The sequence below is a fragment of the Sinocyclocheilus anshuiensis genome, unplaced genomic scaffold (assembly GCF_001515605.1).
Source record: "Sinocyclocheilus anshuiensis isolate Anshui unplaced genomic scaffold, SAMN03320099.WGS_v1.1 scaffold457, whole genome shotgun sequence".
Lineage (NCBI taxonomy): Eukaryota > Metazoa > Chordata > Actinopteri > Cypriniformes > Cyprinidae > Sinocyclocheilus > Sinocyclocheilus anshuiensis.
In genome coordinates this window covers 2,702,091-2,716,595 of record NW_015537939.1, presented here as the reverse complement: position 1 = coordinate 2,716,595, position 14,505 = coordinate 2,702,091, and the positions used below count along the sequence as shown (strand labels likewise).

At 33.5% G+C, this 14,505-nt stretch overlaps 1 protein-coding gene across 1 annotated transcript; it reads left to right on the top strand.

Moving 5' to 3' along the window:
• The first annotated feature begins 2,189 nt into the window (after positions 1–2,189).
• oacyl (O-acyltransferase like) lies at positions 2,190–10,999 on the top strand. Its single transcript, XM_016452136.1, has 15 exons — positions 2,190–2,343; positions 3,658–3,791; positions 4,023–4,101; positions 4,679–4,814; positions 5,160–5,404; positions 5,540–5,707; positions 5,811–5,913; positions 7,594–7,695; positions 7,810–7,975; positions 8,087–8,166; positions 9,138–9,248; positions 9,467–9,590; positions 9,678–9,864; positions 10,004–10,146; positions 10,901–10,999. The coding sequence occupies exons 1-15, from the start codon at positions 2,190–2,192 to the stop codon at positions 10,997–10,999; spliced, it is 2,031 nt and encodes a 676-aa protein (XP_016307622.1).
• Positions 11,000–14,505: the final 3,506 nt, after the last annotated feature.

Sequence of the window (14,505 nt, the reverse complement as noted above, 5' to 3'; positions counted from 1 at the left end):
TATATATATATATATATATATACATATATATACAAAATGTATAAATCTATACACACACAGAATGTGTGTTTAAAGATGTGTAATATATTAAAAACTGATTTATGTGTATTTAATTATCTATGAGAACACATTTTGTATACTTTATGATAGATGTTTGTATGCGTGTTGGATAGACCTTTTTTATAGATTCTTTTTATTTTCTATTTTAGACGGTTCTTGTTGTTTTCTCGTGGGAGCAGATGCTGTCCAAATGGCTGTCTCAGTCTTGGGATGCTTTTGGTCCCAGTTTCTGAACTGCTGCTAAAAAAAAAGTGCACAGAATGTCACCGTTACACTTCTCAGTGAGACATTTTGCACTCAAAAGGGACAATCAGTCCGCAACCTACAACACGAGCAGGATAGTGTCTCCTAAAGCAGCCGAAAATGGCGTTTGACTGAGGATTTGGTTGTTGAATTGAGCCTGAAAGCTTTTTATGGTGCATTTCTGTTTTGTGAATTAGTCGTCCATTTAAAAAAAACTACTATAATTTAGCACTACGGAAGAACAAGACATGAAAGTAGGTTTTTATTTATCTCAGCCACTGCCAAGAGGTCGTGTTGAATCAATGTGTGCTTTTTAACTTGAAGTGTCGTCACAGCCGGACGATTCTCCTCACTTCATTTCTTCTCAGGCAGCTTGTTCCAAATAATAACTTGTTTGTTTGGTTGCGTTTTGGATTATTACCACACTACAGTCTGTCAACTTTGGCCTGTTATCAAGAACCACATTTCGGATTCATGCACATTTAATTTTGAGGTACTTTGGAAAGCTTTTATTTGTAATTTGAATCCAAAACCATTTTGCCCTGTAGATATGTGAAAGTACAAATGAAACAAATCAGATAGGCTATGTCACTTTAGCCTGTTTTATTTCAAACCAAAGTTTCTTCCTTACATATGAACTCCAAAGTAGGACGTTCCACTCATAGTTGCGTGTTTTTGAAATCAGTAATTCATAGGTGCTGGTATACTAAAGTGTGGTCAAGTGCCTCCGGCGCTCGAAAGCCAAACGAAAGCTCTCATTTAGAGCAGCATGTTATGGAAAATCTCGAGGTTGGTGTTCCACTGACTCAGTGTGAAAAAGGGATAAAAGAGCTGCCTTCACTATAAATGAATGTTTTGGTCAAAAAGTGAAACGAGCTGTAAAATTTCTTTGCATTTTCTCCCTCTCTAACCCGTTAATTTCAGCGTTTCACTTCATGAGGAGCTCAGTACTAGTTCTCGATTTTCATTTGTCCTGGAAACTCTTCTTTTCCTTGAGGAAGCATATGTGCATGAGAGAAGCCATTCACGGTGGTTGTTCTGTTTTATAGAATGTCTTGTTGATGTTCGGTAGACTTTGTTTGTGCAAAAAACGTTATCATTAATAAATCATACATACACAAATAACTAACGTGTCTAGTGTGGTGTGGAGTTTGTGTGCTTCAATCAGCTCTCGCTTTGCCTCATTTTAATTAGCCTGAAAGCAATTTCCTTTCAGCCACTGGTCTTGGTCGCCATGGTTACAAGGAAATTTTAATAAGATTCTCAGAATAAGGGACCATTGTGAAATGCCGCGAAGTGATTGGTGCGTTCATTTTGACAAGGGTGACAGTGACTTCAAATTTGTAATTAATCACTGTAAATCCGAGGCTTTTATTAGAGAAAATATCTTTTAGAATTTTATAGAATTTCCTCTCTCTTTCCTTGTAAAAAGTGCTACATGTGAATTTTTTGCTTTAATATCTTGGCAAATATTTCTCTTTCTTAGACTTAATGGAGTTCTCACTTAGGTTTCATTGAAATATCGTCTTTGTTTCTACTGAAATGGACAGCTGTTGACATTAAAAATTAATCCGAATAGTGTAGCACAGATAATTTGGTCTTGTTTTTTAAACTTTGATATCTTGATTTGATATCATACTGTTCTGCTCAGAGCAGAGGCCACATTCACAAAGCAAATATTGTGTTGTTGAGCTGTTTATTGGCCTCCCTGAGGTAAAAGACTGACTGTGTTAGGTTTGAGTATGTGATGACCAGACTATCATCCGAGCGTGGCGTTTTGATTTCCATGGTCATTTTGGATGGTGGGAGAGTATGATGTCCCGTCATGTGTCCTGCTCTCATAATATTTAAACCAGTGAAACGGCCAAAATGAAACACTGTACAAGATGCTACGGTTAACATTGAGTGCTGTCACTCTGATGTACCTGTTGGTTTGGCACGCTGCATGTGCCTGGAACGTGTCGCTAAAATGCAAGGAGGACACAACAGCGTTCCTTACGGAATTACAGAAAGATACTCCAAGCAAATATGCAGTCTTGAGTAAGTAATAATGCCAGATTTTACTAAAGCATACTTCTAAGCGTATACATGAATGGGGGTCATGTTTTCTAGTTGTGGATTGAGGTGTAAAATTATAATTTTTGTGCCAAAGTCAAGTCATTTTTATTTAACAATATTTATAATATTTGAAACATTGTTTCCATAATTGAAACATAGTTATTTTTAATATTGTGTATATTATTATTTCATTATACTGTTTGTTTTATATATATATATATATATATATATATTTTTTTTTTTTCACTTTATCAGTTTGTTTTATTTTCCTTAATTGTATTATTTAATATTGAGTTATAATATTAGACACATAGTTTAAAATCTGAAAACCAATTATTTATATAATTTAATATTTTGTGTTTTATTATTTATTGTTTATCATTTTTTTCTTTATCTATATTATGATGTTTGTTTTTAAATATTTTCTCCATTTTATATCAGTTTATTTTTCTTAATTGTATTATTTAATATTGAGTTATACCCCCGGTTTCATATACAAGACTTAAGCCTAGTCCTAGACTAAAATGCATGTCTGGGCTATTTCAACTGAAAGAAACTTGCACTTAGTGATCTTAAAATATGTCAGATTCATTGTTTTGTCTCAAGATGCACACTAGTAATGTTTTTATCTATGGCATATTTATAAAAGTTACTTAAATGGCCTAATTTAACTGGCGAAATCCTGGCTTAACCTAAGCCCTGTCTGTGAAACAGGGCCATAGTATTAGACGCATCATTTAAAATCTAAAAAACATTTTTTATATATTTTTCATATTATGTATATTTATTGTTTTGCATTTTTTCTCTTTATTATTATGTTGTTTTTATATTTTCTCTCTTTATTTATCAGTTTATTTTATTTTCCTTAATTGTGTTGTTTAATACTGAGTTATCATGTTGGACACATCATTTAAATTCTTTTATTTAATATTTTATTTAAAATGTTATTTAATTTTATTTACTTTTCACAATATTTTATACATTTATTTATATATTTTTTAATATTATGTGTATTTATCTTTTTTTCTGTATATTTATTTTTCCTTATTAGTAACAGTAGTATTGATTTCTGAAATTTGAAAATATTAAATATCTTGGAACTATTTATTTATTTTTAATATTATGTATACTACTCTTGTATTATTATTATTATTATTATTATTATTATTATCTCTCTTTATCAATGTTTGATTTTATTTGTTTATTTATTTTATTATTTTTTTTTTTTTAACAGCGTATTTTGATGTTTTTCATTGTGATTTCATTTCTTCTATCCTGCTCCACTTGTTGTTGTAGTGTACGATGCATTTGGTAAGATTGGCAGTGATGTTGAAGGAGGGAACGTGAACAGACCTGGGTCTCTGAGAGAGTGTCTGTCTGTGGAGGGCCTGGAGTTCAGGGGACAGTACTGCCAGGTGTTCCTCAAACAGGTACCCTCACACAAACACAAAATGCACAATATATACGCCTCATTCCACTAAGAACCTGAAAACAAATCATTATTATTATTATTATTTTTTTTTTTTAGAGTAAGTTTTTCTCAAGCCAGTGTGTGTTAATCCTTAATTTCCAAATAATGCATCTATTATGATTAAATAACCAGATACTGTCTCGAATCGAAATGAAAGCGTGTTTGATGGTGATATTATTCTGCTTTGCAGGACAGTGTGGAGTATTTTGTGGGTGTTTGCGTTCCAGACTCTTGTACAGAATCAGAAGTCCAGACGCTAGTTGTTTATGGTCAGTGAAATCATTGCTACGTCACGATGTGGGAAGATTTACATAACGCCGCCCAAATGTTCACGCAAAAAAAGAAGGTGTAACTTTTATTCTCATGTAGTATTGTTGCTGCCAAAGCCGTCATGTCGTGAAGACGCTGTGTGTTTCGTTGTGAACGCGAAAACTACTTTGTTTGGCCTTCCAAAAGAGGACGATATCCGCTTCGTCATGCCTGGAGCTGATCCGTGCTGGTCGCTGAGGAAATACATCAACTTCGCGCTGTGGATCGCTGGATCGGCTTTCACCGTGGACGAAGCGGAGTCCAGCCCGGGGTCGTCACATGTGGTTGCCGCAAGCCCGCCGGACGCTCCTTCGTCGAATCCGCTGGCCATACCTATAATGTTCTTTTTAGCAACATCATATGACCCCTTTAACATTTATCTGATCCACACAAATACCCAAGTATTTAAACACTTGCACTGCCCTTAAAATGTATTTGTCATTGCATTAGAGAAATGATTGTACCTTGTATCATTTATTTGATAAGCAAAAAGTATAAATCTAAAAGTATAAATCACATTTGTTTTTGTGTCTGCAGATGCATTTGATCAGAAACAAATCTCTTTACTTCCTTCTGTGCCTTCAATCTTAATGGCGGATTCCACGCTTGGTGTATTCATGACTCAATGCCTCAGTGATTCCCCTCATGCAGACCCGTCTGCCATAGTCTGCCTGTGAGTAACACACACACATATATGTGCACAACAAGTGGGTTCAAGCCTACAATGGGTGTTTAATTAAGCAGATTCTGTTGCTCCTAGTCTGCTCATTTTACATAGTCTTTGTACATTTTTAGAAGTAGAAGTAAATTTACTTTACTTATGACACTTGTACATGCCACAGTGCTAGCTAGAGTGTTGTGTTTGTGGTTTCCATGGTGTTGCTAAGGTTGTTTTGAGACTTTTAATACAGTTGCTAGGGTGTTCTGGGTGCTTGCAAATAAGGATTTTTTTCTTTCACGATTGTTATCATAATAATGTGAAGATTCCATGGCTGAATTAGTGTTTCGTGTGTCTCAGGTTTGTGTGTTGTGCGTTATTGGCGCTTCCTCTCATAGCTTCCATCTGTGTTGCGGTATTAAAAAGGAAGCGAATGAGAGAGGAGTGGCCAGGGCTGGATTTCGCTCATACCTCAAACACCAACCAATACGGCGCTCTCTTGACTAATGGCTCAGCCAATCAGAGGAAAGAGAGCAATGCTGCCCCGGATACCACACAGACGAGGGACCAAAATGCAGAAAATGACCGGCAGAGCATCTCAAAGAGCAAGTACACACACAAAGACACATACAGACACTCATCTTACCATTTATAGCAAACGTGACTGATTTGACCCATTCTTTTCTCGCATTATTACCCGCTTTTCGCTTCCTCTCTTCCTCGTATATTTTCTTTTACAGCTGTGTCATCGTGCCTTCAGGCGCTCTCAGTACAGAATAGCAGTCAGGGGTTACTCGCCACAGAAAGCTCTGGAAGCAGTTATTCCTCTCTGAATGGCATCCGTATCCTCAGTTTACTCTGGATCATCTCAGGCCACACCATGCAGCTCAGCGCCTGGAGTAACCTGGGTGAGAGCGAGGGGAAGGGGAAGATATCAGTGTATATGCACTACTTTAATTTTAAGACATTTTGTCCATGTCTCAAACTTTCACTTGATTTGTTTCTGTGTAGATAATGATAAAAGATGGAAGGAAATGGTTGAGAGGAACCCTCTGTATGTCTTTGCCTTCAGTGGGCCAGTGTATCTAGCGGTTGACTCTTTTCTGCTGCTAGGGTAAGATACACTACATCTCATATTAGACAATATTAGAAGTCTTGAGGCCTGATCATACCAAGAATGATAACTATAAAAATAAAAAATAGTGATAACTATATTAGTGTCCACACCAAGGCACGATATCACTCTGTTTATTATAAGCACACGCTGCAATTATGTTGTCTGTCACTTTAAATGCTCGAGTTCTATAAAGTTGGGTAGATTCTGATTGACTGTCAATGTTTTTATTGTTATTTTATTAATTATTTATTTTATAAATTGAATTTTTCTAAGTAGTGCAGTAAATGATTTATTTATTTACAATTTTTAACCCTCTACCGCATGGTGTAGCCATATGGCAACATACTCTTTGTGTTCATTTCCTTGCCACTGTCTCTTTAAGAGAACATTCTCGTTTTTTTTGTTGGAAAGAGAAGACCTTAGTTTAGCCAATGATGTGCTTTGATTAAGTCACATGACATGCATTTTTTTTCTGTGGCGAGATTTCTGACAGACTGCCGTCTCTTGTCGGTAGTTGCTGAAAGCAAACTAAAACGTCAGTAACAAACAAGGACCAGTCCGTGTCACTTCTACAAAAAAATCTAAAACATCACTGTTATGATGTTATGATGACATATTCACCTCTCAAAAATCAATTATTCTGTAAGTACTGTGTTAAAGCTTATAATAGCACCAATTGAATCAACACAAACAACATTTCTGAGGAAAAATATTAATTATAAGTAAGCTTACACTTATTCTAAGTTAGATCCACTATTGTATGCTGTTGCCGTATGGCAACATATCATAAAGTACCTTAAAATAATATTTTTTTCAAAATTTTTTTTTACAGCACTTCAAGTTAAGCCATTCTTAGAAAAGAAAAAGATTCAAATATTTTTTTCTATAGGTCTATCATAATGCGTGCGGTAGAGGGTTTTAAGCTATATGACATTTAATATTCTTTTTTTTATTCATAAATAATATATTTTAAACTATAATAAACTAGTTCATTCATAAATAAAATAAAATTGTTACCATATGGCAATTCTTTAATATTTCCTCCTCATAAATTTTTCTAAGTAGTGGCATCAAATATATTCATTTATTTTTTTGGATTTGTTTTAAATAATGTAAGTATTTGTTTAAGTATTGTTTTGCTCAGAATACGTTTATTCAAATGTGTTTACATTTATTTACATAACATATGAGTGTGTGTTATGTATATTTATTATGTAAATACACACACATACAGTATATATATTGAAAATATTTACCTGTATTTACATGTATATATTTATATTCATATAATTTATATCATATATAAATACATTTAATATATAAACGTCAAATTTTTCTTAAATATATACATGCATGTGTTTGTATTTATATGTACATAATAAATATACACAGTACACACATATTATGTAAACAAAAACTTTTATTTTGGATGCGATTAATCGTGATTACAGCACTAATGAATATATTAACAATATGGATTTAATTTGAGGAAATAAAAAAAAAACATTGACCATGTTGCAAAAAATTTTATATAAATAAATAAAATGGTAAAAAAAAAGATTCCATTGTTCGTAGTTAATGTGGTTCATAAAGGGATATGTTATGGCATAATCTCCAACTTGTAAGAAGAATTGATTATTTAATATGGACAGTGTCTTGTTTGTTTGCTTGTGTCAGTGGTCTCCTGAGTGCCAGATCACTGCTGAGCTCCATCCAGAGGTCAGATAACACGCTTAGCTTCAGTCTGGTGGCTCATTTCCTCTTCAAGCGTTTCAAGCGGTTAGTTTTATCTTTACAGCTTCCAGTCAAGACGCATGTTAGTTCTACACCACAGTTTTCAGGGTTGATTTTCTGACAGTTGTTTGCCTGTAATAATTCTTGCCATGTGTCCAGGATTCAACCTCTCCACCTCTTCATCGTGTGCTTGACCATTGGACTCTTCTCCATCGTTCAGAGAGGGGTCTTCTGGTTCATAGCAGAGGATGAGGTCTACAGCTGTAAGAAATACTGGTGGTCGAACCTGCTCCTCATCAACAACCTCTTCACCATCACAGACATTGTACGTCTAGATTCATCTTTTGATTAATCTTTATTTCACTTGTGTTTCACAGCACATGTTTAAAAGTACATGGCATTATTATTATGAAAATGTTTTTTTTTTTTTTTTAAGTGTGCACCCTGGACATGGTATCTCTCCATTGACTTCCAGTTCTATGCAACAACACCTTTTCTGATATTCCTTTACAGAATGTAAGTTTAGTTCTTTTGACTGTATAATAAATACAGAATTTATTAAAAGAACATAACCACACCACTCTATATATGTTAGACGTGGATGAATTTTATCTATCTATCTATCTATCTATCTATCTATCTATCTATCTTTTTAATATTGGTGTTAAATGTGGCCATTATATTTATTTAATTTTTTGTGTCGTTATAGTAAATGCACAAATTAATTTTATTTTATTTTTTTATTTTTTTTAATGGTGATTCTCAGTAGATTCTAACACAGTAAACATATTATAATAAAGTAATAAAATAATGTCATAATAAATAGCATAAATTAGCTTTAGAACAGTAGAACGAAAAAGTTTTTACAAATTATTATTATAAAATTTTTTATCATTCAAAGGTTTGGGGTCTGTAAGATTTAGTAAAAAAGAAAAATCCTGTTTTCACCGGATATATGACATTGTGTATTAAATATTACAATTTGAAAGAACTGTTTCTTACTGTAAAATATGATAAAAATTTAATTTATTCCTGTGATGGCAAAACTTAATTTTCAATGTCACATGATCCTTCAGAATCATTTTAATATGCTGAATAAGAAATATTTATTATTATTCATGCTGAAAACAGTTGTGCTTAATATTTTTTGTGTGCTAATTTTTTTATTTATTTTTTGGAAACCATGACAGTTTTAGAAATCATTTGTAACATTATCTTACCACTGTCACTTTTGTTCAATTTAATGCATCCTTGCTTGCATTAGTATAAGAATGATATTTTTTTACATTGCAGTAATGCAATACTAAATGTCTTAATCGTTCTAAAAACAGGCTTTGTTTTCTTTAAACAAACAATGAGTTCTCATTTAATTTTTAGAATTTCTGAGTAAAATCGGAAATGTTCTTGACAGGTTTTGTGAAATTTACCAATGTCAAGGTTGCCAGTTTTTCCCAGGTCATAAACAAAACCTCTTTGCTTATTTCCAGAAACAAAAGCATGCTTGTCATTGTGTCGGTTATTCTCCTAATGATCTCCAGTGTAACAGGAGCCCTGATCACCGGTTTGCTGCATCTCCCTGTGCACCAGCCAACCACACTGTAAGAGATCATTTCTTAATTACAATGTTAAACTGAGAAAACGCTTCCAATGAGACGTAATCACACGGGCAATGCATGCATTTCTAAAACACTGTGATTAAGGCCTCTAGCAGCTGCCAAGTGCAATACCAAGGCAGTTTTAGTACCAAGAGTCTGATTTTTGTTCACTCAAATGTTACATAATTGTTTCAGATTGTTTTATTCTGTACTTGTTTCAGGGCATACGAAAGCTATTTTCTGTATTACTACAACAAACCCTACACAAGATATGGGCCGTATCTACTGGGCATTCTTGCCGGAATATACATGACAACCAAGAAAGAGGCACTTATAAAGCAACAGGCAATGTCTTTAATGCTTTTTTAATTGCTTTTTTACATCAAAAAGGAGTTTTCAGTCTCATAACAGATAATTTTTGCTATGTGACAGTGGCAGGCAGTCATAGGTTGGCTCTGCTCGCTGTCAGTCATGGCCCTCTTAGTGGGATTGGCCTATGTGCTGAGAGAGGTCCCGCCCTATCCGTCCCTAACCCATGCTGTTTATCAGGGGATGCACCGCTCACTTTGGGCCCTGGCTTTGGTCTGGATCATCCTGGCCTGCGAGGAAGGATACGGAGGTAAAAAGAAGAGCTTTGAAATCTCAGATTTTAGTAAATAATTAGGATAAATAATGGATAACACACAACTGTCAGCCAAATAAAAAATGCATATAATTGGTCTCTGTTGAAACTTATCTAAATATTTATGTCTGCACAGGGTTTGTGGATAAAATTCTGTCTTTAGGCCTGTGGGCTCCTCTGTCTAACATCAGCTTTGCCTGTTATCTGATCCACCCAATCATTATTATACTGTACAACGGCAAACAAGAGACAACCATGCACTATACAGACTTCAACTTTGTAAGTATTACCTTCAAATAAATGCAAATGAGAGTGGGCAGGACAGTGTGCATTTGATCAAAATTAGTGCTGTCAAACGATTAATCGCGATTAATCGCACCCAAAATAAAAGTTTTTGTTTACATAATATCGGTGTGTGTACTGTGTATATGTATTGTGTATGTATAAATACAAACACATGCATGTATATATTTAAGAAAAAATAGTAATGTTTATATATTAAATATATTTATATATAATATAAATTATAATAATATAAATATATAAATGTATATGCATGTAAATATTTTCTAAATATATACTGTGTGTGTGTGTATTTATATATACATAATAAATAAACACAGTACACATACATATATTATGTAAACAATTTTTTTTATTTTGGATGCGATTAATCGATTGACAGCACTAATCAAAATGGCAATATTGTGAAATATTATTACAATTTAAAATTTTAATTCATAATTTACAACCAATTTCTATTTTAAAATATTTTAAAATGTTTTTATTCCTGTGGAAAAGCTGAATGCATCATTACTTCAGTCTTCAGTGTCACATGATCCTTCAGAAACCATTCTAATATGCTGATTTGGAGCTCAAAAACACTTCTACTTATTAATATCGCTAACAATATATATGTAAAATTATTGTTTTTTTAAGCAAGTGGTTTATCATAGTAATAGGTAGTTCATCTTTCTGGATGCCATTTTTAATGATCATTTTGTCATTTTTTTCTCTCATTTTCTGTCCTCAGTTCTACCTGTTTCTGGGTCACCTGCTGTTGACAGTTTCTGTAGGTTACGTGTTAACTGTGCTAATTGAAAAGCCGTATCTCTTCCTGCCAAAACGATAAGTCCTGCTTCATTACCTCAAGACTGGAAGGTGAAGAGATGATTTAAATATATTTATATATTTCAGAGAAACAAGAAGATTTCAGTACAGTATATTTATTCATTCATTGTCCCCCATTTTCTCAATTTATTCTGTTCGAAAGCTGTAGATTGCTGTTTATGAACCATGTTAGAGGGCTTTGGTGTTGTTTTTTTGAATGCATTAAATGATTTGATGTACAGAATTAACAGATGAACGTTTATTGTTACAGTGTATGTTATGGTGCCTGTTTTTAGTAACTTACAGAGAGTAAAAATGTTTTTACTGTGATGGCATCGGATGGTAACACCATGGTACTTAATTTTACAACATCATGTTTTTGAGGTACGCAGGGATGTGCGCATATTCTGACGCAGGAACGTGAACATGAGTGCCTCAAGTGTGAGCAGCGCGTAACAATAAAACAATGACCGGACATCAGTCTCTGAAGCGACCGCATCTTAATTGCAGGAAGTGATGGATGAGTCATTTAACAATCCATAATTTTGCAGTAAAAAAAAAAATCCCAAATCATCCCATTAGACATTTCAGAACACAAAGAACGCTTTCAAGTAACAGTACTGCATAAATCCTTGTTAATCATCTTTATTTGGGATGCCGCTAAACCTTTTTTTTCCAGATGGTCTAAAGCACTGGTATTATAACGCCAGTTTGCAATATATTGTACTGTATCTCCTAAGTTCTTAAAATGTGTGGTCATAAATGCTATTACCCACCTGTGTGCATGCTGTAATCGGGCAAGTCACACAATCTTAATTATAAGAGGACAATCAACATCAAGAGGCCGATCAAGTATTCAAGAGGCCAATTAGCTATTTGACAACTTAGAAATACAGAACTACTTTAAAACTCCATGCAACTCATTTTCAGCTTTGTGTTCCACTGCAATGTAGCAAGTTAAAACTCAATTAAAGTATTGCAATAAATTCTGTTCTGTTCTGAATGGAATACTAACCTAATACCTATCAATTACTGCACAGTATATATATATATTTTTTTTTTATAGTAGGTAAAGCAGTAAGACTTAATTCACCAAAAACATAATTTTAATCAAAATTCAAATTTTTGTGTTAAAATGTGTTTTAAAAGTTGCAGGTCCAAGTAACTAGCCACAAAAAAAACCCTCTAATAGTTAATTCCTCTCAGGTAATTAAAGACCAAGTTGATTCAATTGCATTATGGGATACAGTATGCTGGTAAGTATGCTCTTTGTACTTCTGAATTTTTAGTGTGGTCTTTTGTATATGGCTCATTTTGGTAAATTTAGGAGGTCGATAGCAGGTATTCTATGCGTACAGAAAATTCACACACTGTGCATACTATATACTGTATACTGTAGTATGTAGCAGGTAGACCTATGTAAAGAATCTTAAGCTTTAAAGCGTTTCATCCAGGTCGCCAGTAGCAAACAATGGAGCGCACTCTGCTGGACAAACTAAGTAATTTTTAAGTATTTTTAAAAGCATTTTATCTGCGTTATATGTTCTGTAAAAAAAAAATTAATATCGGCGGCATATTCGCCGATACCGATATACCGGCGACAGGCTCATATCGGCCGATAATATCGGCCGGGCTCTACTGTGTATATTTATTATGTATATATAAAAACACAAACACATGCATGTATATATTTAAGAAAAATAGGGTATGTTCATATATTAAATAGATTTATATATAATATAGGAATATAAATATGTAAATGTATATACATGTAAATATTTTCTAAATATATACTGTGTGTGTGTGTATTTATATATACATAATAAATAAACACAGTACACATACATATATTATGTAAACAATTTTTTTTATTTTGGATGCGATTAATCGATTGACAGCACTAATCAAAATGGCAATATTGTGAAATATTATTACAATTTAAAATTTTAATTCATAATTTACAACCAATTTCTATTTTAAAATATTTTAAAATGTTTTTATTCCTGTGGAAAAGCTGAATGCATCATTACTTCAGTCTTCAGTGTCACATGATCCTTCAGAAACCATTCTAATATGCTGATTTGGAGCTCAAAAACACTTCTACTTATTAATATCGCTAACAATATATATGTAAAATTATTGTTTTTTTAAGCAAGTGGTTTATCATAGTAATAGGTAGTTCATCTTTCTGGATGCCATTTTTAATGATCATTTTGTCATTTTTTTCTCTCATTTTCTGTCCTCAGTTCTACCTGTTTCTGGGTCACCTGCTGTTGACAGTTTCTGTAGGTTACGTGTTAACTGTGCTAATTGAAAAGCCGTATCTCTTCCTGCCAAAACGATAAGTCCTGCTTCATTACCTCAAGACTGGAAGGTGAAGAGATGATTTAAATATATTTATATATTTCAGAGAAACAAGAAGATTTCAGTACAGTATATTTATTCATTCATTGTCCCCCATTTTCTCAATTTATTCTGTTCGAAAGCTGTAGATTGCTGTTTATGAACCATGTTAGAGGGCTTTGGTGTTGTTTTTTTGAATGCATTAAATGATTTGATGTACAGAATTAACAGATGAACGTTTATTGTTACAGTGTATGTTATGGTGCCTGTTTTTAGTAACTTACAGAGAGTAAAAATGTTTTTACTGTGATGGCATCGGATGGTAACACCATGGTACTTAATTTTACAACATCATGTTTTTGAGGTACGCAGGGATGTGCGCATATTCTGACGCAGGAACGTGAACATGAGTGCCTCAAGTGTGAGCAGCGCGTAACAATAAAACAATGACCGGACATCAGTCTCTGAAGCGACCGCATCTTAATTGCAGGAAGTGATGGATGAGTCATTTAACAATCCATAATTTTGCAGTAAAAAAAAAAATCCCAAATCATCCCATTAGACATTTCAGAACACAAAGAACGCTTTCAAGTAACAGTACTGCATAAATCCTTGTTAATCATCTTTATTTGGGATGCCGCTAAACCTTTTTTTTCCAGATGGTCTAAAGCACTGGTATTATAACGCCAGTTTGCAATATATTGTACTGTATCTCCTAAGTTCTTAAAATGTGTGGTCATAAATGCTATTACCCACCTGTGTGCATGCTGTAATCGGGCAAGTCACACAATCTTAATTATAAGAGGACAATCAACATCAAGAGGCCGATCAAGTATTCAAGAGGCCAATTAGCTATTTGACAACTTAGAAATACAGAACTACTTTAAAACTCCATGCAACTCATTTTCAGCTTTGTGTTCCACTGCAATGTAGCAAGTTAAAACTCAATTAAAGTATTGCAATAAATTCTGTTCTGTTCTGAATGGAATACTAACCTAATACCTATCAATTACTGCACAGTATATATATATATTTTTTTTTTATAGTAGGTAAAGCAGTAAGACTTAATTCACCAAAAACATAATTTTAATCAAAATTCAAATTTTTGTGTTAAAATGTGTTTTAAAAGTTGCAGGTCCAAGTAACTAGCCACAAAAAAAACCCTCTAATAGTTAATTCCTCTCA